Source organism: Mauremys mutica, chromosome 8 (genome assembly GCF_020497125.1).
Source record: "Mauremys mutica isolate MM-2020 ecotype Southern chromosome 8, ASM2049712v1, whole genome shotgun sequence".
Classification (NCBI taxonomy): domain Eukaryota; kingdom Metazoa; phylum Chordata; order Testudines; family Geoemydidae; genus Mauremys; species Mauremys mutica.
Window position 1 is genome coordinate 1,319,099 of NC_059079.1, and position 26,502 is coordinate 1,345,600.

A 26,502-nucleotide genomic window follows, 5' to 3' on the forward strand; every position below is an offset into this window, starting at 1 on the left:
ACTTAAAGGATGCTTATTTCCACATTGCTATAATTCCCCGACACCGTCGGTACCTCAGGTTTGTCGTGGCCGACGCCCATCTGCAGTTCACGGTGCTCCCGTTCGGCCTGTCAGCTGCTCCGAGGGTCTTCACGAAGTGCATGGCAGTTGTGGTGGCTTTCCTGCGCAGGCAGGGCATCCAGGTATTCCCCTACCTGGACGACTGGCTCATAAAGGGCCGCTCCAAGGAGCAGGTGGAGACCCAGGTGTTGTTCATCAGGTGGACCTTTCTCGATCTCTGCCTCCTCTTGAACGAAGCCAAGTGCACCCTGTCTCCGACGCAACGAATAGAGTTCATAGGAGCAGTTCTGGACTCCACCCATGCCAGAGCGTACCTGCCGAAATCCAGGTTCTGTGCGATTTCCGAGCTCATCCTCGGACTGCACCACGCCCCGATTACCACGGCGCAAGTTTGCCTCTGGCTGTTGGGTCACATGGCGGCATGCACCTCTGAGGTAGACCATGCCAGACTCCGGCTTCACCCGCTACAGTCCTGGTTAGTGACAGTATATCACCCGGCCAGGGACCCCTTGGACTCAGTGGTGTCCATTCCCCGCTTGGTGCTAAGCTCGCTGTGGTGGTGGCTCAACCCGCAGAAAGTGTGCATGGGTGTCCCCTTCGCTGCCCCTCAGCCCTCCCTCTCCCTGGTAACGGATGCCTCAGATTGGGGTTGGGGAGCGCACCTGGGGCACCTCAGGACGCAGGGCTTGTGGTCGCCGGAGGACCTCGAGTTGCATATCAGTGTCAGGGAGCTGAGAGCAGTTCGCCTCCCACCTGGCCGGCAGATGTGTTTCAGTCCTCTCGGACAACACGGCGGCAGTCTTTTATATCAACAAACGGGGGTGCACGCTCCTCTCCCCTGTGCAGGGAAGCCCTCGCGCTGTGGGATTTCTGTGTCCACAATGCTACCCACCTGATGGTGTTCTACCTTCTGGGGGAGCAGAATGCTTTGGTGGACATCCTCATCCGCTCGTTCCGGGGTCACGAGTGGTCCCTCCGATGGGATGTGGTGCGCTCAATTTTCCAGCTCTGGGACTTTCCTCGGTTAGACTGTTCGCCTCGAGGGAAAACTGGAAGTGCCGACGGTTCTGCTCCCTCCTGGGCCGCAGTCAGGGGTCTCTGTCGGATGCCTTCCTACAGTCTTGGGGGGTGGTCTGCTCTACGCCTTTCCTCCGCTCCCCCTGATACACAGGGTGATTTTGAAGATTCGCAGGGATCACACGCGGGTAATCCTGATAGCTCCGGCGTGGCTGCGCCAACATTGGTACACGTCACTCCTGCACATGTCCATTCAGGCGCCCCTGACGCTGCCCCTGCTCCCGGACCTGATCACACAGGACCAGGGCTCCCTCCACCACCCGAACCTCGAGTCCCTTCACCTCACAGCATGGATGCTCCATGGCTGAACCCGGTGGAGATGCAGTGCTCCCAGCAGTTCAGATAAGTGCTGCTCAGTAGTAGGAAACCGTCAACTAGGGCCACCTACCTGGCCAAATGGAAGCACTTCTCCATATGGTCGGGTCAGCGAGGTCACAATCCGCTGGGGGTCCCAGTCCCCATTGTCCTATACTATTTGCTCCACCTCAGACAACTGGGCTTCCCTCTCTCCTCGATTTGTGTTCACTTGGCGGCCATCTCGGCTTTCCATCCAGGAGAGGGGGGTACCTCGGTGTTTGCGAACCCTCTGGTTGGGCGTTTCCTCAAAGGTATGGACAGGCTATTTCCGCATGTTCGTCAGCCGGCCCCTGCTTGGGACCTGAATCTGGTCCTCTCCGCCTTCTCGGGGCCTCCCTTTGAGCCTCTGGCTTCGTGCTCCCTGCTATACCTGTCATACAAGACCGCCTTCCTGGTGGCGATCACCTCGGCCAGGAGGGTGTCGGAGCTCAGGGCGTTAACATCCGAGCCCCTGTACACTGTCTTCTATAAGGACAAGGTCCAACTTAGACCTCACCCGGCCTTCCTCCCCAAAGTCGTCTCACAGTTCCACATGGGTCAGGATATTTTTCTCCCGGTGTTTTATCCGAAACCACACTCTTCCAGTGAGGAGCAGCGGTTACATTCCCTGGATGTCTGCAGGGCCTTGGCTTTTTACATCGAGCGTACCAAGCCGTTTAGACGCTCGACTCAGCTCTTCATCGCAGTGGTGGAGAGGATGAAGGGGCTCCCGGTCTCCTCTCAGCGCATCTCTTCGTGGATCGCGACCTGTATCCGGGAATGCTATCGTATAGCTAAGACCCCGGTCCCTCCGGTCACGGCCCACTCCACTAGGGCGCAGGCCTCCTCTGCAGCGTTCCTGGCTCATATCCCGACTCAGGAGATTTGTAGAGCGGCCACGTGGTCCTCCATCCACACGTTCTCGTCACACTACGCCATCATGCACCAGGCTAGGGATGATGCAGCCTTTGGTCGTGCAGTGCTCCAGTCAGCAGTGACCTCCAACCCCACCACTTAGGTTAGGCTTGTGAGTCACCTACTTTGAATGGACATGAACAACCACTTGAAGAAGAAAAAACGGTTACCCACTTTTTAGTAACTGTTGTTCTTCGAGATGTGTTGTTCATGTCCATTCCAATACCCACCCTCCTGCCTCTCTGTCGGAGTGCCGGCAAGAAGGAACTGAGGGGGTGGAGGGTCAGCGGCCCCCTTTATAGGGCGCCGTAGTGGCGCCACTCCAGGGGGCGCCAGGGCCGACCCTACGGACGCTGCTAGGGGAAAATCTTCCGGCTGACGTGCACGCGGCACGCGCACACCTACTTTGAATGGACATGAACAACACATCTCGAAGAACAACAGTTACTAAAAGGTGGGTAACCATTTTTTCTACATGACACTAATCTCCATGCCAGAGGGAACTAATACTGGGTTTGTACAAATGTGCTCTCATGGAGGCTGGCTTTGCTCTTTTGTCCCCTTAATTTCATTTCTTTAAATCAGCAGATTTTGTCCCACTGGTCATTCTAACCTCAAAGCCAGAATGTGCCCCACGCCAGCGACCATGTGCGTAGCACCACAACCATCCCAGCACACTCACGCTCACACACCACCCAGTCTCCTCTCCCCCACCCCTGGCTACCCAACAAAGGGCACGGCACCATCTTTCCAGTGTCTCTTCCATGGCAACTGCTTGAATAATAATGAATGCAAGTGGGTAGCCAGTCGCCAGTCGGATTCCTCACTCTACAGCGCAGTGGAATGGCAAACCCCAGGGTGGGGGCTGCACACCTGGAGCAATGAGCTTTGCTAACCTAAGAGTGTCACTCTGACTTTACTGCACATCAGTTTCTTTTTATTTATTCCTGTCGCGCTAATACAAATTCTAGCTTTAAAAAACTTTCTGCTTTTTAGTTATAATTTTCTTCCTTTCCTCTTTGTACTAACGCTTCTCTCTAATCTTATTTGCATTCAAATTACCTCACCAGGTGGTACACCAATCAGAGGTAAGAATGCTGAAATGTGTCACATCACTTCATTTCCTGTCTGCCCTGCTCCTTCTCCACCAGTGTTTCTCATCTCCAGCTTTTTCTCTCAGCCCTAACTCTGCCAGTGCTCTTGCTCATCTGCACTCTCCCACTAGCGTGTTGATTTTGGTTTATTTTTAGCGTGACTCCTTGCAGAGTCATCCCTTGCAATGTTGCACTGTTGAAAGGGGGTTATTCAATGGAAAGTTTGCAAACTAGAAACACTTCTCCCGTGCGTCCCAGAGGGGCCGGCTCCTCCTGCGGCTTCAAGAACTCTCTGAACTTCTGTTCAGCATGGTACAGCCGTCACCTGCTGGGTGTCGATGCGCAGGGAGTTTTGATCAGTCGCTGTGGTGTAAGTTTAAGACTGTAACATTTTCACAAGAGAACAATCAAACCTTTTGTCACTCTGCTGCTGACAGGCATGAAAATCTAATCAGATGAAGATAAATTCTAGAGAGTTCAGGCAAATCTGGCTGTGAGATAAGCAGCCCCTTGGTTTGAGAGCTGTGTGAAGTACTGTAGTGAGAGTGAGGAATCCGCCACTCCTGGGGAGATCCAACAGCCGCCCCATCCCACTGGAGCCAGTTGGCTCTGAATTGTAGCATAGAGATTTGTTTTGAGCAAATGAATCCGAAACAGTTTGGGCTGCTTTAAACCTTCATTAGTTAAACCCACCTACAGTTTGACAGCCCAGCATGCACAGACGTTGGCTAGTTTTTCACAGCCTGCATGCACCAGTAATGACTTTCCCATTGGAGTGTTGTTTTTCTAGCCTAATACTCACAGTTGTCCCTTTATATTAACTTTACTATGTTAATCTGCGTTACATGGTAAGACCGTTGAGTTCTCTTGTGATTTCTGTTACCAATCTTGACTGACCCCTACATTTCTTGATAGAATTATTACCCCTCCAAATTGATACAGTCTCATTTGTCCAATGCTGCTGCTCCTCTCCTCCCCACCCTCCACTGAATCACTGCTGGAAGTTAATAATTTGACTCTTTCGAACTGGTTCTGTTGCTGTGGATTAATGTTTTCAGCTCCTGTAAAGTGATTTTAGAGCAAATGTGAATTGCTGTTTCTTGTGTATTTGCATCAAGTTGCCTGTGTAGCATATCTGGGTCAGGGAAAAAGATTGAAACTATTTAGTTATTTATAAAAAATGAATGGGTTTATGTATGTGTCATTCCTACCTTTGGAATGCTTCAAGATAGACAGCTGTGATGTTACAAGCTACTTAAACTATTTCTTCATCTCTATTCCTATTACAAATCCTAAAAGGAAGGGACCGATTGAATACTAACTAGCTGAGTGCACCCAGCTTCCAGCGCTGCATACACAACACACTGCATTTCTTGGGCCTTTCCTTGCACAGCAGTCTGCTGACATTAGCGACTCAGCATCAGAACCGTGTGGATGTTCCATACCTCCTGCTTGGGAACTGACCATCTCTCTGTAATAAGAATCATCCATCTCATAAAACATAAATTCCTCTCATTCAAATCCTGACAAGGTATTTTAAGAATGTGCTTGACATTATTTAAAATGTATGTGTCCTGTTTGAATGTCAAAGACGACATTTCTGTGAGTGCAAACAGAAGCCATGTGCCCCTTTCTGCCTTTCCCTGACGGATTTCTGCTAGCCTAATGCCTTTTGTTTAAAGCAGAGGTCGTTGAATGTCTAAAGATAACAACTGATTAGCTGAAACCACTTTTCTAAAGGAGAGGTTATTGTCCACTTAGATGTGACTGTTCTGCCACGTTCTATACCCGTTATGGTAAGTTCACTGCTTGAGCTTCTCTAGAATCCACGAGCCTGGTCCAAAAGGAAAACTGACTCTGTTTGAACAATCAGTTTGTTAATTAACAATCTGTAATTCTCTGTTGAGAGATGGTTAGTCTGTGAGGTAGCTGGGGAGTTTCAAGCCTTAGCCCAGTACTTTGAGGACAGGCCTAGACCACTGAAAGACTCATTTGCATGATCAACAGGGGATTAAGATAAGAAATTCCTTCTAAACAGTCCTCATTGAGCCAGGATGAGATTTATTTCTGTGATTAACCTTTTCTGTATCTATTGGGTTTCTGGGAAACTGAGCGGGCGGAAGCCCGCCCAATGCTAAAGGATCCACCCCCAGCTTAAGGGGAGGATCTACAGGACCTCAGAAACCCACTAATTTCGAGGGACAACTTTTCTGTAGTGGGGTGGTCACCCGCTCCTGCCTGGAAGGCCTTAAAGCAGGCCGGGAGAGGGCTGGGGCAGGGAAAAGCTGGGCTGATGGGAAAGCAGCCAGAGCTGTAGCCAGTGCAATCAGGGCCCAGCGGGCCAGAAGCACAGACAGACTCTCTCTGCTTTCAGAGAGAGAGAGAGGGGCCTGGCTGCTGGGAAGCTTAGGGTACCTAGGGTGAGGCAGGGCTGGGGAAAGGCCAGAGGGGCTGGGGAGCTCCAGGCTGGCAACTCCCCAGGCTGCAGGGCCTAGGCCTCAGAGGTACAGGGCTGCAGAGGAAGGCAGCAGGTCCAGACCCTCCTTGCCAGTGATGAGTGGCTGATACTGCAGCCTGCCCCAGGGAACGGGGGCTAGTTGGTGACTGGCAGTAGCCTATGACTGAGGCGAGGTGGGGATAGTGGGTGGGGGTTTCCCGGGGAGGGGACACCCTGAGACTGAGGGGTGTATGGCCAGGGGTCAGCACCCCAGATAGCGGGGCACTGGAGTCCAGGGAGGGACACGGGGGCCAAGCGGCAGTGGGACACCGGCCTGCAGAGGGCGCTCCAAGGCTGGCAGAGCTAATTCCCGGGAGAGACCAGAGGAGGCGCTGCAGGGTTGAGTCCCGCACGGCTACACTGTCCTTTCCGTCCAAGCCTGGTGTCATAACTCAGGGAGACTCTTCTGTTAGTTATCCGGTATTCATAGCTCCAGACGTTCTCTCTCCGCCTTTCAGGTGAAGCCCTGGCTGATGGCCAGTCCCAGAGTTCTGTTACTTGCTGGTTCCGCGTCCCTCTGAACAGTTTGAGTGGCATGTTCGACAGGAGGTGGACGAGGAATGACAACCGCTCTAAGTCTGAGGAAATGATGCCTTGCCCTCTGTTTTCAAAGTAGAAAACACCATGTTAGTTTTCTGTATTGCTCTGGAATTGAGCTTAATCAACCTTTCAGGGTGTCTTTTGGCTGTTCTCTCCTGCCCTGGTAGGTGTGTGGAGCAGGACATGCGGAGTTCCATGGGAACGTTAGCACTTCATAGGTTACATACCAGGTACATGGGCAGCGCCAGAAATAGTAAAGGGACACCATCCGCTTTGGTATTCCCTGTCCTTAACCTGTCTTTGTTATCACACCGCTGTCACAGGTAACACCTACGATTCCTATATGTGAGGGAGAGTACAGGGAAGGGAAGTATTTTCCTTCGTTCTTTTGGTGTGTGTCTGTTGCGATGGTGCTTTGTGTGTGGTCGTTTTTGCTGTTTCCCTTCTTGTTTCTCTTGTTTTCACTCTCAAAAAGGAGGAAAACAAATATTTTTTAAAATGCAGAATGAGATTGTAAAACCCCAGATGTTGGCAGGGAGACACAGGCGGGTAACGACTGGAACTGTTGGTCACTCATTGCTTGTAGACTGACTGGACTTCGAGTAGACTCTCCCTCTAGAACCACACAAATCAATATTCCTTCTGGTTAGTATTGTAGTTCACAGCTGAGACTGAACCGCGAAGATGTATGAGATCCTTTCCAATACCTGTCAAAGCAGCAGAGAGTCCTGTGGCACCTTATAGATGCATCCGACGAAGTGGATATTCACCCACGAAAGCTCATGCTCCAATACGTCTGTTAGTCTATAAGGTGCCACAGGACTCTTTGCTGCTTTGACAGATCCAGGACTAACACGGCTCCCCCTCTGATACTTTAGAGCTCAGAGCCATCCAAGACCCAGTAATGTACCAGGAGACCAAAAGAGCCACGGCTTGTATTCTATACCTCCCTTTTCTCCTATTTGCGCACGTTCAGTTTCAGCAGTCCAGTGACATCACCAGCTGCCTCATTGGTGTGTATCAGAGTTGATTCCTCAGCAGCAGCACAGGCATCCAAAACAGGTCCCTAACATGCCAATCATCAGGGTCTGGGATGTAATGAACATAATGAGCACTAACAAGGAAATTATTTTTGTAGTTATCTTGTTTGCATAATTGGTGCCACTGATGGGCTGAGTGTATTTGTCTATAATAGCTGGAAGCTGAAGTACAAAGTCCATAGTACTGCATGAGCCACAGAATACTAGAAATGCTTCTTTTAATTATTAGCTCGTAAGAGACTTTTTAAAAAGTGTTTGGAGTCTGAGTCTGTCCCAATGTTTCTTTAGTGAGCACAGATTCTTTAGGGCAATTTACCACAGCATCAAACTCTTGCCATCTCCTCAGATCAGATTCACAATCTACATCCTACAGTCCCCACTCCCCATGCCAGCCCTTAAAAATCTGTCTGGAGTGCTTCTGGAGTAGGGTGACCAGACAGCAAATGTGAAAAATCGGGACGGGGGTGGGGGGTAATAGGAGCCTATATAAGAAAAAGACCCCAAAATCAGGACTGTCCCTATAAAATCGGGACATCTGGTCACCCTATTCTGGAGGGAGGTGGGTGGAGTGCTCTTCCCAGCCCCAGAGACAGCTCTCCACATGGTGCTGGGATATCTGCAATGCCTTCAGTGCTTGGAAAAGCGCACTCTGGTGGATCAGGAAGGATTATCACAAGCCCAGTAGAATCCCCTGATAGCTGGGCTGTAAAACTCTCCTGTGCAGCTCTCGATCAGAATTGTTTTCCCACATCCAAAAAGTGACCGAAGCGAACTGGAGACCACAGTCCAGACACTGATCAGATTTTTTCCCATACCTGTTTTATACATGGCTTTCTGCTCTGTTACTTCATTCAGTTTTCATTAGCATTATTAACATGATTCGACTACCAGGTCTGTCAAGGCCAAAACATAGTAAGTGTCAGTGTCTCCGGCAGGTTTGAGAGCCTCAGTGGAGTGGGTGGGTTGATGTCACGTGTCTCTTTCACATCGTGGAGCCGTTTCTGCAGCTTACCCTTAGCCCAGAGTTAGAATTGGTTCTCTCCTCTCTTTGTGTTGCTGTGTATAAAGCACAGGGGGCAGCTACTGTTTGTTTGCTGCCAGTGAGGGCGTTTCTGTTTGAATGGAGCAGGAGCCAGCGTGGCTCCATTTTACTGATTTCCATTGGAGATGCTCCAGCCAAAGCGGCGTATGTCAGCAAGAAGTGATCTACAGAAACAGGGTCTTTAAATTACTTTAGACAAAGTCCTGGATTTCAAAAGGAGTTGAGAGGGGATCCGCCTCTCTATGTGGTGCCTTTTAGTGAGGGGAAATGGAGGGCAGCAGGCCTCAGCATCATGGATTGTTCTGCTCACCAAATGGCTGACATGGAAAGCAACCGTGGAGGAAGCCACACATTGGATTTCTCTCTTGTGGAGGACGTGGGCAGGTTGTTCAAGGCAGAGATGGGGAGGAGTGAGATAACTAGGCGCCCAGGGATGCAGGTGGGTGAAATTCTGTCTCCTGTAGAGCCGCTGGCTGAGCAAGGAGAGTGTCTGCATTAGTAGCTGGGATCCATTAGCACCAGCGGAGATTCCTCTGACTCTTGGGCATTTCACTTGTGTTCATTCTCGTAGTCCAGGGAAAAGATAAAACTCTTCTGGTCTTTGTGCCCTCGTGGCTGAATCCAGGAGTCAAACGGGGGTGCACGTGTGCCTGGGAGAGCTCCATGCAGAAAAGTAGCCCGGGAGAAGCTGCGCAGAGCTCCCGGTGTGTCTGCGGGGTTCCGCTGAGCAGCACAGCCTCTCCACTGTCGGTTTCAGGGTTCGGGTTTCAGAGAGTTAAACTGGTGTTGGAGCTAAAGAGCTTTTTACACCGCGTTACAGACGGTGGAGAGGGAAGGGAGCCCAGCCCGCCCTAGCGTATCTGCCAGGCTGGTGGCCTTATCAGGATCTGCCTTCCCCATGTTCTGCACAATGTGCTTTTTAAATGCCACTTTTAAGCACTATCATTGCTGCTAATGATTTTTCCTAAGCAGCACGACTGTATTTGAATAGATAGGAATCTTGGAGAGCTGCTGCGGGGCTGTCGTCTGCGCCCATGTTGAAGGAGGAAAAAAACCTCCAAAATGAAGAAGTGATTGGCACGGAGGCCCGAGTGCAGAAGAAAGAGCTGCTTGTCAATCATCAGCAGCCATTTCTTCCCTCAGCTCCAGAAAGTCCAGCCTCATCCCTGTTCTCCCTGGCCCCGGAGAGCAGCCGGGGGCTCTTCTCATAGCTTGCAGCGCTGTGCTGTGTTGTAACAGACCTGAGCTGTGATCAAGATCAGCTTATCGCAACCAATGCCTCTCCTAGCACCCTGGGCTCCCCCTGCCCATGGTGGGGAGTGGCTGCGGAGCTAGAGCCCTGCTTGGGAGGCAGGCTGAGAGGGGCGGTTCCATGTCAGTGTAGCCTGACACCCGAGGCTCCCTTGCCAGTGGAAGAGCTGGCAGGCGTAGCAATGTGCTCCCTCGTTCCTTCGGCGATGCCGTGTTTGTTGTTAGTGTTTTAGGGCTTCCCTCCAGGTGTGGTGCTTGCTAGAGCAGGTCGGCCCACGTAAGTCGGTGACCTTAGCCAGAGTCCTCATGCAGCATGTGCTGCCCAGGAGGGAACGTTTGCACGGTCGGGCCCTTAGATGTGTTTTAACAACATTTAAACATTTCCAAAGTGTATTTTTTAAATCCAGTCACAGTTTCTTTGTCTAATCAGCAGAGTGGCTGTCATGGCACTGGGAGGTGGGGCTGGGCGTCTCCCCTCTGAATCCTGCCTAGCCGTAGCCCCGTTGGGTGATTAACACTTATTGAGCAGCTGTTAGCCCCCAGATTTCAAAACCCTCTCCAAAGGCAGGTCAAGGTCGGTCTCATTTTTCCAGGTGTACAGAGAGAGATTGGGGTGGAGAAAGGGAAGAGACTTGCCCAAGGTCACCCAGAGAGTCAGTGGCAAAGGTCTCCAGATTCCCAGCCCTGTGCCCTTGCTATAGGGTAGCAGAGCACAGAGGAAACGACAGACATGGCTTTCCCAGCACTAGCAAGTGAGTAAATGGTTAATTGTTGATTTGACAACTATCAATCAGAGCAGTTGCTAAGAACTGATAGAATTTACCAGTGCTTGGAAACTCCCTGTCTCTGTGACTTCCATCAGCTCTGCAGATGGGGGCTGGTCAGTCCTCCAGCCCCGCCGGGGCCACTCCCCGTGGTAGGGTTTCTAGTGCCTTGTCCAAACCAGAGGTGAATTTCTCAAGTGATGAGGCTCCCAGAAGCCAGTTCCATCACTGCCTGGGGGATTTTCCTCCTCAGCCTGCGTTGTCCCATTCCCCAGCTGTGGCCTGGCCCCTTGTTTCTCTTCAGATAATTCCTCTGTAGCATGCCCATCCTGCAGATATTTGGGACCATGTACATCCCCTGTGTCTGTCACTTCACCCTTCCTTTTCCCACTAGAAAAACATCTGCCATCACAGTATCACGGTGGGGCAGCTTCCTGTTGTTGTTAATTATTTTGCAGGCCCTTCACGTTTGTTTAGTGACGGTTTTGGTTTTGTAGCAGTCAGAATCTCTTCTCTGGCACAGACTGGAGGTTTCCTTTTACCTCCTTCGTCTCCTGGGACCTCTCAAGCGTTCTCCAGGCAGTGCTCTGTGGCCCTAGTCACTGTTGTCTCCGCGTGCCCATAGCTATACTGGACACGTCTCAAGTTGCTTGCACAGTGGCCTGAGTGGTGTGAGGACTTGTTGCTGAAGTACAGTAACGTACACTGAAAGTGGTGTTCTTAGAACCACGCCCCTGTAGTGACAGAGTTTCATCTGCAACAGTCCTCTTTGCAAGTCTCTTCCGTCATCCCTCCCTTGCTCTGACATTTGGGTGCCTTGAGGTTAAGCACCTATGGATTGGCTAAGTAATGGTTAAGGAAAGTGGGGAGGTCATAAGGCTGCATTTGCATGTAAGCCCCAGTGAAGTTCACTTACCCGGCTAAATAACATAGAGGATGTCTTCTTGTGCTGCCTCAACCCCTGTCCTGTCCTCACACAAAACCCTCTCACCCCTATTCACTGGGGCTTTCAACCCAAGCCAGCCGGCTCCTCTGGCTGTAGCCTAAAAACAGAGTGAGAGACTGTCACTTGGACTTGGTAACCTTACGAGAGCCAGTTCTTGATTTAATTGTAAGTTGAGCACAGGATCTGGTCCAAGAGGTGAATATAATGGAATTGCTCAGTAATAGTGACCATAATATAATTAAATTTAACATCCTTGTAGGGGGCAAAATACCAAAGAAACCCACCACAGGATCATTTAACTTCAGAAAGGGGGACTACACAAAAATAAGGAAGCTAGTTAAATGGAAATAAAAAGGAACAGTCACAAGAGTGAAGTGCCTTCAAGCTGCATGGAAACTTTTTAAAAACACCATAAAGAGGCTCAAATTAAATGTGTTGGAGAAAAACTCAGTTCTCACTTTTTGGCTGGGTGCAGCCGAGTCAGATACTTTATTTTCTCTTTACAATTGCAAAGAGGGAGGGAGTGCGCTAGGACACAGGGTTGCCCCAGTCCTAGGCAGGTCTCTCCACAGGTAAACAATTCCAGCAGCATTTATACCTTTTGTTACAGACAATAATAAGCAACAGCTGCATTTTGTTTATACATAGGTCATCCTGATATCTTGTTTTTCTCACTTATTTAACTAGAGTACATTTCATATTATCTACACATTATCAACACAAGGTCGCAACAACTTCTCACACAGTTCTTTCCCGCTCGCCTCACGCGATCCTCGCGTCTACAAATCTCGCGTTAGTAGGGTTACAGCTAGCCTGACTCTTGCTAACAGAGACTGTCTTGCATTAAGATCCCCTACAAATCCCGGTCAGTTCTCTCTCTACTTCCACAATTGCATACCCCAATTTAAAAAAAAGGGGGGGTAAGAAAACCACACACCAAAAATGACACCTTGAAAAGATAACTCACTTGATATTGCCCTGTTCTGTTCATTGTCTCTGAAGCATCTGTCTTTGGCCCCTGACGGAAGACAGGATACTGGGCTGGATGGACCATTGTTCGGACCTAGTATGGCCGCTCTTACATTCTTTTAACCTACCCACGTTGCGGTGAGGATGCAGGATAAATCGCTGCAGATAGTCCTCTAGTGCCGTCCCACAATCCCTCCTCCTCTCCACCCCCGTATGTGCCCAGAAGGACAGAAACATTCTCCCATAATTCACTGGGAAGGAATCCTGCAGCAGCACCACTTCCTGCAGCACAGAGAACCATGGGATCTGTTCTGAGAAGTCCTAGTGACACATGCAGGGGAGTGCAGTTCCAACACAGTATTTTAGCTATGGCTTTGCAGTGTGGTGCTCACACCTGGGCTAAGCTAACCTGGGAGGTCAGCACCTGAGTTAACTCTGCAGTGAAGACACACCCTAGAGAGTAATAGGAGGAAATTAAGAGGGGGTAAAATAGGCTAAATATCAGAGAGATCGTCCCGCCAGTGAGTGCTGCTAGATTGTGGAACAGAGTCCCTGGGTAGTGGCAGAAGCCCTATCATTTGGCACATTTAAAACTGAATTGGACAGAACACTAATACGTTACAATCGGGAGCCATCCCGCATGGGCCCCTGGGTATGCACTAGATAACCTAATAGGTGTTTTCCATCTCTAGATTCTGTTCTTCTCTCCAGCTTGTCAGGGCCGGGAAGCTTCCTCCCACTCTGCTGCCTCTGTGAGCACGTGGAAATCCAACATTTCCCCTGAATTCAGCAATAATGCATGAGAGATGTTGGGCTGGCCCTGCATTTCGAAGAGGTCCAGAGATCTCTGTGGTTTGGGGAAACTAGCATATTGAGTGATTGCAGTAGCATGTTTTCTCTGTCTTGCTGAAGCCTCATTTTCAGCCCTAATGCAACAACAGCGAGGGCTTTGTGCATCATTTGTATTATGTGGCAGAACTCCGGGAAGTTCATTTTTTCCCCCCCATGACACACAGACTTCTGCTACAGTCTCAATTTATCCTTCTAAATAATGTAGGTGACGGTGGTTGATTCACATCACTTTCTCTTCTCTTCTAATGATATGAAAACCTGAGTTTGACTCCTCCGCTTGAACTGAGAAGAAGGGAGATGGCAATTTCTGCAGCTATTTACAGTGCTGCTCTCCAGTTATTCTGAACCGTGGTGGATGGAAGTGGGTTCAAATTCTTACAAGCAAAGGGGTTAATGTTTTCTTCTAGTTCAAGTCTGGTTTGTGAGCAGAGTTCCCCTCCGACAAGCTGCTGGAGCCAGAAAAATCTGAGCACTTGGGTGCGTTAAAAAATGAATTCCTTGTTGCCATGGGAAAGCAGGCAGAGTAACAGAGAGAGCCGTGTCTGGGCATTTGCCCTTAACAGTGGCGGGTTACTTTTTAGTCTTGTCACCAGGTGTATTCTGGGTCTCTGTCATTTTCTCACCTCTTTCCATCTGGGCCCCACCTGCAGCCCAGTTAGCAGAGTTTGGGTTTAGGTCCAATCCATACAAGGTGGAGAGCAGACTTTGAAATGTTAATACCATTCCAGCCAAACCGGTGCTGAACGTGGGTGGGACAGCCCGTGTGGATGGGGGTTGACCACAGTTCACCTGAGAGGATTAGAAATTGTGTGTTAAATGGTCAGGCGCAGCATAGACATAGCCTTGGTCTCGTGTGGTTAGCGCGACTCTCGCTATGTTCTGGGGGTGGTTGTTATCATTTGTACCCTTGGTGCCCTGGCACGCTAGACATGCGATCACTTCTGTGCCCAGAGACGCTTACAGCCTGAGTGAAATATTCCTGGGGCGGGAAGAGTGGGAACAAAGGCAAAGGGAACTCCGTGATGTCCTTTGTTCTGCAGATTGTTTGCTTTTGCTGTTTGGTACTGTCTGTGATCAGGTGAGAGTGAGGAAAGGACTGGCATGGCGAGAGCTGATTAAAGGCAAGTCTAAAGATGTGGCTTTTGAGGAGGAATTTGGTGGAGAAGAGGGAGGATGAGCAGGCGGCAAAGCCCCAGTTCTGTTCAGCAGAGGCCATGACTGTGGAGGAGTAAGAAGCAAACAGCAGTGGTTAGGCTACTTTTTGTTCATCTGCTTTGATTAGAAAAATCTAATTTTAAAGTCTGTTAAAGGTCCTCTCATTAGACAGGAATCCTTTCCGTTCAATGCTGTAATTAACATGGAGCTGTGTGTGTTCTCTTTATTTAAGCAGTGCATTTAAGTACCTGTGTCCACTGGAAAGGCGTCAATAACTGGTTTTCCCATGCAATTAAAAACACTCACCCTCCCCAGCCTTTGACAACAGCATGGACACCGTGGGGCTGCAGATAGGTGCCCCTGAGAGTCTGAGGGCCGCACTTTGTGATACACTTACCCAGGAAAGCTACTTGTCAAGTAGGGCCTGTGTTTGTCGTGTGGTGAAACTGTTCAGTTGTCATGTCTGGACTTGCCATAACCTGGGTTATCTCTGTCTCCTTGTTTGTGCACAGGGGCTCTGCAAATAGAGAACAGTGAGGAGTCAGACCAAGGCAAATATGAATGTGTTGCAACCAACAGTGCAGGAACCCGCTACTCTGCTCCAGCTAACCTTTACGTTCGAGGTAAGAGCCGCTGTCTCTCCAAGGGTCACTCTCTCCCTGTTTAATGAACTGTGTGGCTTTGCAATGAACGAGGATGTGGTCCTGTCTTTGTGCATCGATAACGCTTTGAGGATTGTGTGACTTGAGTGGCCATTTGCTCAAGATTTGACAAATTAAATCCAAACGCATGTTTGAATAACATCAGGCTTGACTCAGATTAGCAAGACCTGGAAATCCATCTTCACCAAGCTTGTGGGATGCTTCTGTTCTCAAAAGAGCTGAGCTAAGGCCAGAATTTTAGTTCCTTTGAATTTCTTTACTTTGTGGCACAGTTACTTAAGGGGAGGAGGGGTGTTTCAGTCTCTCTTGTATAAAGATAAATCTTCAGTGGAGAAGTCTAAAATAAAGTCCCATTTACCTGCTAAGCCAAGGCTTGTCAATTGTGAATGAGCAGGTCTTTAGCCACCTGCTTTGGAATGTTTAGCCTTAAAAACTAGAGAACAGAACAGCTTTTTTAAGTTTTCTCGGTCAATCTTGTGTCTGCATTGAAGATAGATCCTATAGGTATTAAAGATACACACTAAGAACCCTTCTGAAAATTAGCTGCTATTCGTGCAAAGTAGCCACTTTCTAACGGTTATTGTCTTGCCTTTTTAAAACTGTTGTTTTCAGAATACAAAAATGACCAGACTTTATGGCTGATGGACCTCTGGCCTAATTTATTTTTCTAAATTAAAAGAATCTGAATTACAAGTTTTTTTTGGGGGGGGGGGGGAGGGAGTGTCTTTAATAGTTGATTAACTCTGTTCTGTTCATCAAGAAAGAAAAGTGCTTCCCTGGTTGGGATCTGGTATAGCCAGAGCAACCAGGTCAGAAACCCTTGAAAACAGGCTTGGGATTTGCCCAAGGGGTGTGATGCTACCTAAAGCTTTTTAGGAAGGTGTTTAGAACCCAACTTTATTTCCACTTAGTAACTCAAGACACTGACAAATAAATAAAATCTCATCTGAATTTCTTCCTCTCTCTCTCCGCTTTGAGAACAACCCCCAAAGCCACCCTTGGAAGCTACAAATGCTTTGGTCCATGTGAAGAGAGGACAGGATGACGATAAAACGTCACATGCTGTGCGTTTGCTTCTAGGTGCCGCTTCGTGCCTTGTGCTCTTTTTGTTTGCTTCTAGGTGCTGCTTCTTGCATTGGGTTCTTGCTTATTTGCCAGGGAGGGGGGCTCATTTTGCAGCATCATTTGGACTGTAAGAATCTTTGGCAAACTAAAGTATCAGATTAAACGTGCTCAGAAGATTAAGCTTTCTCTGTGCAGTGGAACCACTCATTTGACTCTCACAGTATAATTATGGGTGATTTTAAACTCCCTGTATTCTTGTAAATTCATTTTTCAGGACAGCTTTAGTAAAATTCATCCCCAGGTTGTCACTTCACACCCTGAGGGAGAGAGTGTTCATTTGAATGTATCACACTGGATGTTATTGCACTGACTTTGGGGGTATTTAGGCTTCGTGCCACAATAGCTGAGTGTTTTCCTTCCTGTACATAAGATCAATCTATGAAACATACACGATCTTTCATAGAAATGCTACAGAAAACACTGCTAGGAGGCCAGTATTTCAGCTGAATGCAGCAGCTTCTAAGGATGGAGAAACCTCATCTTAAATCTTGCTGGTTTCCCATTCATGGATGTTCATTCTTTATTTACCAAGAGAATCCCTTAAGACTGTAAGAAATACAGTAAGCAACAGCACTTGGCTTGCCACCCAGAAGGGGTTGCCTGGTCCGCATGAGCTTGTGGATGAGAAGGGGTTTACACATGGATGAGAGGCTCCAGATGCTCCATGAAAAGAATGCTCCAGACAGACCTGTGCTCAGTTCATTTTCTGTTTACCAGTGATTCCCTTTTGTGTGCATCTTGGACCAAGCCTCCTTTTATTGCACATCATCTTCACAATGCAAGTCTCCAGCCTGCATGATCCTGGTAAAGCCCTGCAGTATATAGAGGACAGGTTACTCCATAAATTGTCTCCAGATGAAATTCCCCATATGTCCTGGTTCCTAGATAATATTTATTGCTGAGGTATCTGATATCTAGTGTTTTACAAAATGTTCATCATGAATGCGCCAGTTAATGGCTTCAACAAGTCAGCCAAACCAAGAACCATAGTGTATACCTGTATCAAATTGAAAAAACATGGTTCCCGTGTCTCTCATATCTGCGTTGCAGAATAAAAAGAATCCCTTGTTTCTGCCCATGTGGTTATTGTGCTGTGTTGTGGTTAGTTAGGAGAATTGGTAACTTTCAATGGGGTCCTTGGAAAGTGCCTACATATTTGCTAGGGAAGACATTAATTAATGCTAAATTACAGTGGAATTAAGTGTTCTAGCTACACCACCACCACATGATGGTTTCATAATGATTGACCTTATTACAATGAATACCCAAGGAATTAGCTACTTACTGGAAAGTGGCTGAGTATTGCTTCTATTGTAGCTTTGTGAGCAGAGGTATTAATTTCCATGCAGTGGTAATTCTCCGGAGTGCATGTGCCTGCTTTCATTTATAGCCTATTGTTTTTTTAATAGTTCAAATGTTTGTTTGTCACTTGGCTCATGGGGTTTCTAGTTTTTGATCATTTCCTCCCCTTTCCCAGCCCCCCAGGAAAACCTTTGTGGGAACCCGGGGTTACAAAGCACAGGCTCATTAGTATCTCTATTAATCCCAACCCTCACACTGACAGAGAAAGTTCCGGGTGCTGAGAGTGAGTATCCAGGCGCTGCTCAGGGCTTCCCATATCACTAAAAGAACAGAAGGAGGATGGAGCTGGCTACTCTGCAGTGTCTTGCCTCTGTGAATCCTTCAGAGCCAGCACTTCAGCACAGATGGACTTCATTAAAAGTTAAAACATTTCCACACAAGGGATTTGTAAAGGAAAGTGGATGCGTTTTCCTTCAAGCTATTATTTTCATTGTAATAAGTGTGCTGAAAAGCAGCCCTCAAAAATGTTCTGCTTCTAAACTGACAGGTTGGTCTGTCTGTAAAGCGAGCGCTAGGACCACGTCCCACAGCACAGCCCTGCCCTATGTGGCTGACAGAGCACTTCACGCTGAATGGCCGGCTTCAGCTCCGAAGGGGTGGCAGGAAATGGTTTGCACTCTCTGGGGAAGCAAAAGCATTGAAGAGCATGCTAAAGAGAGGGATTGCGGGTCAGAGAGAGAGAATGGATAGTGCTCTCAACAGGGTACAGCCTCACCTGGCCATTTTAGAACCGCAAATCCTTCTGTCCAGGTGCACTTTGACCCCTGGCCTAGTCTGTCAGAACAGATGGGGAGCCCAGTGACTGGGGTTTGTGTGCTGTTATTACAGTAACGCCCCAGAGTCCTCTTCAGGGTCAGGGCACCCCGTGGTGCTGAGAGCTGGGCAAACACGTACGAAGTCATGTTTCTTACTGTCTAATTTGAGACAAGACACAATACATGAATGTAACAGCAGGAGCGAAGACGGGCATAACAGTAGTAGGACCATGTTATTGCTTCACTGCGTTGTGTGCCCAGCATAATGGTGCTAGTTCCCAGAAGAAATAATTTTCTTCCACCCGCCACTTGGGCTCTGGTTGTCTTCAGCCGCACACAGAGGCTTGTGAGTCAGCAACAGGCTTTGCACTGCCACGCCACCAGCGTTGTCAGGCTCCCCATGGCTCTCATAGCTGGGAGGCACTGGCTAAACAACTGACTCTGCATGACTAGGCCCTTCCCTCTGGCCTCAGCCTTGGTCTGTCCTGCAGATGGGATCGGCCTCAGCCTAATTTATCCAAAGCGGCTGGACGGGGAGGCTGCATGGTATAATGTCCTCTTAGAGCGCGACAGTATTCTCTAGAATGGGCCCCATGCTGCCGCTCGCGGGAGTGTAACTGCAGGGTACCCTCAGGTTTGATTAGGAGAGTCCCTATACAGACGTGTTCGGGTAAAACAAAAATAGCCATTGTCCAGCAAATGGCCTTTGTTATAGATGCCACTTTTTGGACCTTCAAGGCATGGCTAGAGCAAGTTGTTGGTGTCTGGGTAGGTGAGGCAGACACGGAAAATTCTCCACTCCAAAGGGTCTGACACATACTGTACATTACAGTGTGGGAACCCGCAAAACTGGTTTTCAAACCGACAGCTGTAAATAAGGGCCCTGCCACAGAATGATACGTCAGTAAGTTAAACAAGATCACAGTCAGTATAAATGGTATTATTTTGATACCTGTATATTTTGCTGCTTTGTCTCTTAAAGGGCCGGGTTGGTATTTAATTTGGAGGGGGTAGATTTTGCTTGGGGGCTGAGATCTTATCTGCTGAGTTTCACCCCGGAACCAAATTAAACCAAAGTAAAATAGGATTGCAAGTCGCTCTGGTCCTGGCAACAGCAGTCCGATGAGAGCATGTGGCGAGGGTCTCCAGAGCTCTCCCTGGAGCCAAATTGGCTGCCTGACTGAGACCATGATTTGTGTGTCTGTAAAGTGCTAAGGACATTGTGGGCGCTGTGCACATCACAGTAACGATGCTGAATGACGAAGGTTGGCCTGGAGCAATGGCAGCAGGATTTGAGATAGTTCAAAAGGAAATGTTTTGCTTATCTAAAATTAAAACCATCTAAAGTAGCAACAACAATCAAAGCTGAAGGCATTGCTGATGGGACAGTCAAAGCTGAGGGCATTGATCAAATGACGAGTGACCAAAGCAGAGGGTTCTTGAGAAAGAGTGATAGATAATAGGAAAACTGTTCTGCTATGAAATACTACCCCCATGCCTCCAGCACGTGCTCGTGGCAGTGCCTCTCATTAGTGCTGATCTGGTGGATCTGTACAAATCCAGAGAAGGGCCCTGGCAGTGGTCACATACAAAAAGATGTTGCAAAGACCAGGCCTGGTTAGCTTGGCCAGGAGAGAATCTGTGACTTGCCATATTGGATCTGACCGGTGGTCTGTCCAGTTTGGCCTCTGGTCTGTGGCAGTGGCCAGCCCCAGATATTCAGAGGAAGGAGCAAGAAGCCCTGCAGTAGCAGCTATGGAATGACCTGTCTGCAGGGAAAGTTCCTTGCTCCCCCCCTCCGATAGTTGGAGCGTTGCCTGAACCATGAGGCAGAAGAGGTGGTTACATCCCTTTTAAGAGTAGTTTTCAAACTTTTTTTCTGGCGACCCAGTTGAAGAAAATTGTTGATGCCCGCAACCCAACGGAGCTGGTGTTCAGGGGTTCAGGATGTGAGAGGGGGCTCTGGGCTGGGGCAGGAGGTCAGGGCTCTGGGCTGAGGGTGCAGCGCAATGGGGGTGCAGAGCCAGGCTTCCTGCCTGTCCTGGCACCACAGAGCATGCTGCGCCCCAGAAGCACCCAGCAGCAGGTCAGACTCCTAGGTGGAGCCGCACAAGCACCGCCCTTCCCCGAGCCAATGGGAGTGCAGAGCCGGTGCTCAGGGCAAGGGCAGCGCATGGAGCCCTGTGCCCCCCTCCCCCCCCAGGAGCCAGACCTGCTGCTGGCCGCTTCCAGGGCTCAGCGCGGTGTCAGAACAAGTAGTCACTAGCCTGCCTTAGTCAGGCAGCACTGCCAACGGGACTTTTAATGGCCCGGTCGGCGGTGCTAACCAGAGCCACCAGGACCCAGCGCCTTCCATTCCGCGACCCAGATCTGGGTCATGACCTGCGAATTGAAAACCACTGCCTTTTAAAACTCTTGGTGGAACTCTGGATAGTCTTGTTAACCATATAAACATCCAGTCTCTCCTTCCCTCCTGCTAAACCTGTGGCCTGGAGGATAATGTGGCACTTTCCATGGGCCAGCTGGGCTTCATGGGGAGAAGTATTTGCAGCCTTCCCTTTGATCAGAGTGAAATTTGCCACCTTTCAGTTTCATTGTCCTCAGAAGTCCCCTGGCTCTTGAGGTGAGACAGGGAGAACAGCCGTTTCCAATGTACTTTCTCTGGCCTATTCATTAGTTTGAATATTTTTATCATGTCCCCTCTTATTCATCTCCTCTAGATGGCAAACAGTCTTCTCAGGCTCTCGTCAGATGAGAGTTTTTCTGTCTCTCTAATAATAATTGTTATTAAATAAACAGTAGTTCTCTACCCTTTTCTCAAAGTGCTGTACACGTGTTAAATAAATAACCCTCACGACTGATTATTCCTTGCAAAGCCCTTTGCTGGTGAAAAGTGCAGTCTAGGGACCATGTCTGATTATTTATAAAATGTGCTTTATGAAACATGGAATCTAATTGGTTGATGTCCAAGGATGTGATACAGCTGCATGGGTAGGACTTGTTAGTTCTATTCCCTCCCTCATACAATATCTGGTATAAAATATCATATCACTGTACTCAGGGGCGGCTCTAGGAATCCTGCCGCCCCAAGCAGGCCGGTGCGCCGCAGGGCGTGCTCTGGCGGTCGCCGGTCCCACGGCTCCGGTGGACCTCTCGCAGACGTGCCTGCAGAGGTTCCGCTGGTCCCGCAGCTCCGGTGGAGCATCCACTGGCGTGCCTGCGGGAGGTCCGCCGGAGCCGTCTGCCGCCTTGCCGGCAAAATGCCGACCCAAGCGCGCGCTTGGCGCGCTGGGGTCTGGAGCCGGCCCTGACTGTACTAGCTAAAGATCCCAGATCCCCTCATTTCCCATGCACAAGGGGCCACACACAATGGATCTCTGAGATTGTGCCACTATAACTGGGTGCATGAGTGTGTGCACTACAAGTGGGAAGGAACAGTTTGGTGCCTTGAGAATCCTATTTGTGTCTCTCCGCTATTGCTAATGCATCCAGCATTGTGGCTCCTGAACATCCTGTATTTGTGTTTGTCAGGTGAGGAGGGTCTTATTCTCAGTTCATCCGGGATAAAGCAGCCAATTTCTCCTTGTGTAGCTCTCCGCTGTTGAGAAGTGTGAAAAATGAAAGTCCCAGTCCCTGGGGCTTAAAATACAGTTATGTGAATGAGCAGGAACAGGGTAATTCCCTCTGGGCTTTCCTAGGCTTGGTGGTTTCTGCCTTTAGACTGTAAGGTCTTTGGGCAGGGCCTGTTGATGTAAAGCGCTGATGAGCCGCGCTCTGGAAGAGCTCGTGATTATTGTTCTAGGTTTTATCTCGTGCCGCGCTGAGTGCACTATTGGTGCTCAGCAAACGCAGAGAATTCCCTGAGCAATGGCAGTGCCAGCTGGACTTGAGCTCTGGCTTAGAAACTGTTTGCTGCCCACTCTGCGGCGCCTCGGAAGCCTACCGGTATCATGTTCGTTGTGCTCAGCCCTTTGTGGACATATTGTAGGCACAGGCCCCATCCCTACCACAAGAGCCTACGCTCTCGTGTCAAATATCCAAAAGCAAAGACGGTTACAGCCCTACAGTCCCTCTGTCTGAAGCAAGCTGCTGCGGTAAGAACATTGCTGCTGCTGCTGCTGCTGCATAAAATGATCCTGTCTTGGAAGAGTCTGAACCAGATTCAGTCAGCATGGGAATTTCAGTGTTCAGAGTGCTGGAGCCATCTGATGATCTGTGCTGGCAGGCATGTCTGTGACATGGCCTTGATCTTTAGGCTTCCTCGCTGTCTCTCCCTCCGCTGGGGAGAGAGTGATTTTTTTTCTGTCTGGTGTGATTGGCTGCTCCCTAATCATCCCCATTGTGACTTTACTTACATCAGTGTTCCCAGAAAGGCAGATGGGTTTGAATCCTATCGGGACACTCAGGGTTCATGAGACACTGTGGACACAGGTCAGGCACCCTTGGGTGCGGACACACACCACATCTCTAAATCCTCCATACCCTCATGGCCCAAATTCCCTTGCAGTTTTCACTGTCACTGTTCAAAGTCCAGTGCACTGTAGGAAGGTGACAGGCCTGTTGGTAAGACAGACTTCCACAGCGTAAAGGAGAATTGGAATAGGAGCTGGAAAGAGAATCAACTTTCAATTCAGTGTGTATCAGCCTTTTTACAGCCAAAGTAACAGCAGCAGAAATGTAAATATTAGCCAAAGAAAGAAGAGAGCGAGCTTTCTGTCTGGGGCTTTCTCTTTTGCTGGTCTTTGTGAAATGGCCTGCTGGTTATTTCCCAGAGTCCATTAATATAATAAGAGATTAAGAGATAATCCAGCAATTAGTGATGAGCAGCAGCCTCGGAACTGGTTCTTGTCTGGCAGGCTAGGAAGGAAGCTGTTTGAGCCAGCTTGTATCACATGTGTCCCTTCACCTCTGTCACTGGAATCTGAAGTGTCAATAGTTTTGGGAAAGCCATTGCCAGAGCAGCCAGCCCTCCAGACATGCTGACAACCTCCCGAGCCCTTCCAGCTACACAAATGCAGCAAACACTGTGCCAGCCTGGGATCTTCTGACAGGACCAACAGGCATCAGTCTCCCTGACCATCCTAAAGGCCAGGTCATATACATCTGTGATTCCTTGGGGACTGTCAATATCTAATGCACCCACCCCCAAGGCATGCCGTGACCCACTGACGGACTACACTGCCACAGCTGCTCTGTTACTGGACCTAGCCATTAAACTAGGATTGTGGCCTTTGTACCCTCTTCGTACTGCCCTGTTCAGTCACAGGGGTCCGTAAAACTGACCTGTTTCCTCACATTTACCCCAGTCTCATGCTGCTGCTGCTAGTGCTATTACACACTGTGCTAACGTATGGGCTGTCGGACTGTTTCCGTGTATTGCCTCGCACAGTGCACTGGCCTGGGCACCGCCTCGTCTCTCAGTGCGTGGGCTGCTAGGAAGTGTGGCCTCTTTCTTGAGCTGAGCTGAAACGCAAACCCTCTCGACCTGCTGAGCCCCCAGCGAAAGGTGGGATGTGTTTCTTTAGGGGAGGAGAGCGTCCCTCCAGCTTTTCCCTCCTCCTGCCATATGTGGGGGTTTGCCTCTGTCTGCACAGGATGAAGCAGTTCGGATATGAATAACTGGCGTGGGGAGAAGAGAGAATCCAGCCTTGAAAGGGACTGATGGAACTGTGGGCCTGGAATCAGGGCTGTGTTGATAACGGACCTTCAAGAGGTGTGATCTCTGGTCTTAGCACTTGCTCCTGAGTTCCCAGCCTGCTGGCTGTAGTGCCCCTGCCCCCCACCCCCGGGACTCAAAGAAATAAAAGCAACGGTTGTGCTGTTCTCCTCCAAGCTCCATTACACTTTCTAGGCCTCTGCTGTAGCATTGCCTGTTGTACATCATGTCAGTGTGGGTTAAAATCCTGTCCCCTTTGGTCACCGGCAATGACTGACTGACTGACTGTACTGTACCACATGCTGGTTTTTAATTTGCAATGTTTCTCCTGAAAAGCAGGTTTCTCCCCCCACAGCCACAAAAGAATGTGATTCGTAAGCAGTCTTTAACCATCAGCCCTCCTCTGTGTGTTCTCTCAGCAAGGGGTGGGTTACAGATCTCTAGCTGGAGTGATGGCGTTCTGGCTAAAGGAGTAAGATGTCCTTTATCCGCAAGGAAAATGTAACTAACCTTTTACTGTCTCTCCTGCAGGAACAAAAACTGGGACCTCCACATTCATTCTGGGTGTTGTTGCTTTGATTTCTTGTCTCTCTCTCACTCCCAGCACAGTGCGCCAGTAAGGCTCTCCCAACACTGAGCTCAGCTGAGACTGCACATGTCTGTCAGTTGTCTAATATCTTTCTGCCACAATTAGCTCTTTGGTCGGAGAGGGGAAGCAGCTCTTCATGGTAGAAGACTTTCCATTTACCACCAGGAACATTTCCTCCATATTCTAACGTTACAATCTACATGTCTGTGCTCTGCCCAGTGTGTGGTCAGTGGGTTCAAAGTGCCTTTGCCATCATCTCTATGCTTGGAATGGGAGCACAGGAGTGTTTGGAGCAAATCCATGCGGTGACTAAAGGCGTGTGTGTGTGTGTGTGTGTGTGGCATGTGTTTACGTGTCTGTGCTTCGAATCCTGGCCAAGAGAGGGGCTGCCACTGACAGGCACCGCAGCTGTTGGGGTGTGAGGTACATGCCTGTCTGCCATGTCTCCGTGTGTCTCGAGTCAGTCGGTGGGTGCTTGTCCCTGGTCAGAGCAGTGCATGTGGAAGCTGTGTGTCCTTTGCGAGTGTGCGTGCGTTGTGGGGAATCCTGACTGACTTCGGCAGCCTTGTCTTGTGGTGTCAGTGGTGTGCGGACAGATGAAGCTTGGCCTGTTTTTACTCTCTGTGTTTTTCCTTGTCTTTTTTTTATTCCCTCCTCATCTTCATCGCACTCTGCCATCAAACAAAACAAACTTTCATCTCTCAGATCAGCGAGAAGGTTGGTCCTTTTCACTTCTTATCCATCTACAGTGCGCCACGTCAGATGGGACTTTTCCAGTAGGGAAAGGAGCGCCAGCCCTGAAAGGGGCAGGCCCCTACCAACCCTGGCTCCCTGCCGGGCACGGCCACAGCGCGCCTGATGAAATCTGCTTACTGTTTGCTATGACTTTGGTGATGGCGTTGATCCCCTGCTTGCATGCCTTTGTTGCTTGAGAGTTAAAATGCACAGAATATATTTGCATGCAAAACACCAGCTGAGGGCTCTGTGTTTAAGGGGAAAGAAGTGCATGCTACGTATGCGGGGTTCTGCCTTCACCCATTACCTGCACCAGGCTCTGCGCGAATACATCTGAACTGCTTCTGTTTCCTGTAGGAGATCAAGAGCCCTAGTTGGAAGCTTTGATGTGACTGATCTCCCCCTCTTGCTGTGTGAGCTGCTGGTGGAGAGCAGGAGCTGCACTTTCTCCTTTTGCTTCATTGTTTTGGTTTTTAGTTTGTAAACGCCCTTTTGATCATGGCTGTAGGCAAAGGCTCGAGTGCTCCTCTCCCCTGCACCTGTACAAAAAGAGGGGGAGCTGAGGACACTGGCCCAGTGCTCTGGTGCCTTTGTGTTACACGCGGCTTCCTGCTCTTCTGTGGTTCTCACTCCCTTGGCATGCTGGGATCTCCAGGCCTCCGAGCCCCCGTGCATGTCGGGGTGGCAGGGTTTGCCTTCGCCTTCCTCACTTGTGCTGGCTCTTTGCCTTGCTAGTAGCAGAATTTGAAGAGCCCCAGTGACCTCAGCCTTGCTCAGGTGATCCCTTGACAAGCCCAGCTGCTGTCCTACCAGGAGCTCTGGGTCACTAGGGAATGTTGCTTTACCCTCCTCTCTGTCCCGATGCAGCTCCGTTGCCCTGAGAGCAGAGTGGGACCAATCACACAGGGAAAGGGCATGGGCAGGAAAGCCAGGTCTAGGCCGACGCTGAGGCCTTTGAGATTTGTGACACATTTAGCACCGATGAGAGTGCTGGGTTTGACAGCCCTGCTGACCGGTTTAATTCCCAGAATAGATCCCTCATGGGCAGGCACTTTGCAGGTTCTCCCTGCACCCTCTGAA

At 49.5% G+C, this 26,502-nt stretch overlaps 1 protein-coding gene across 7 annotated transcripts in view; it reads left to right on the plus strand.

Annotated features, from left to right (window-relative positions):
- PTPRF (protein tyrosine phosphatase receptor type F) overlaps positions 1 to 26,502 on the plus strand; it is a 411,971-nt gene that overhangs the window by 291,359 nt on the left and 94,110 nt on the right. For all 7 annotated transcript variants that reach the window (XM_045026633.1, XM_045026635.1, XM_045026634.1 and 4 more), the window contains exon 6: positions 15,051 to 15,161. In XM_045026633.1, the coding sequence (XP_044882568.1) occupies positions 15,051 to 15,161 (111 nt within the window). The remainder of the gene's footprint in view (positions 1 to 15,050; positions 15,162 to 26,502) is intronic.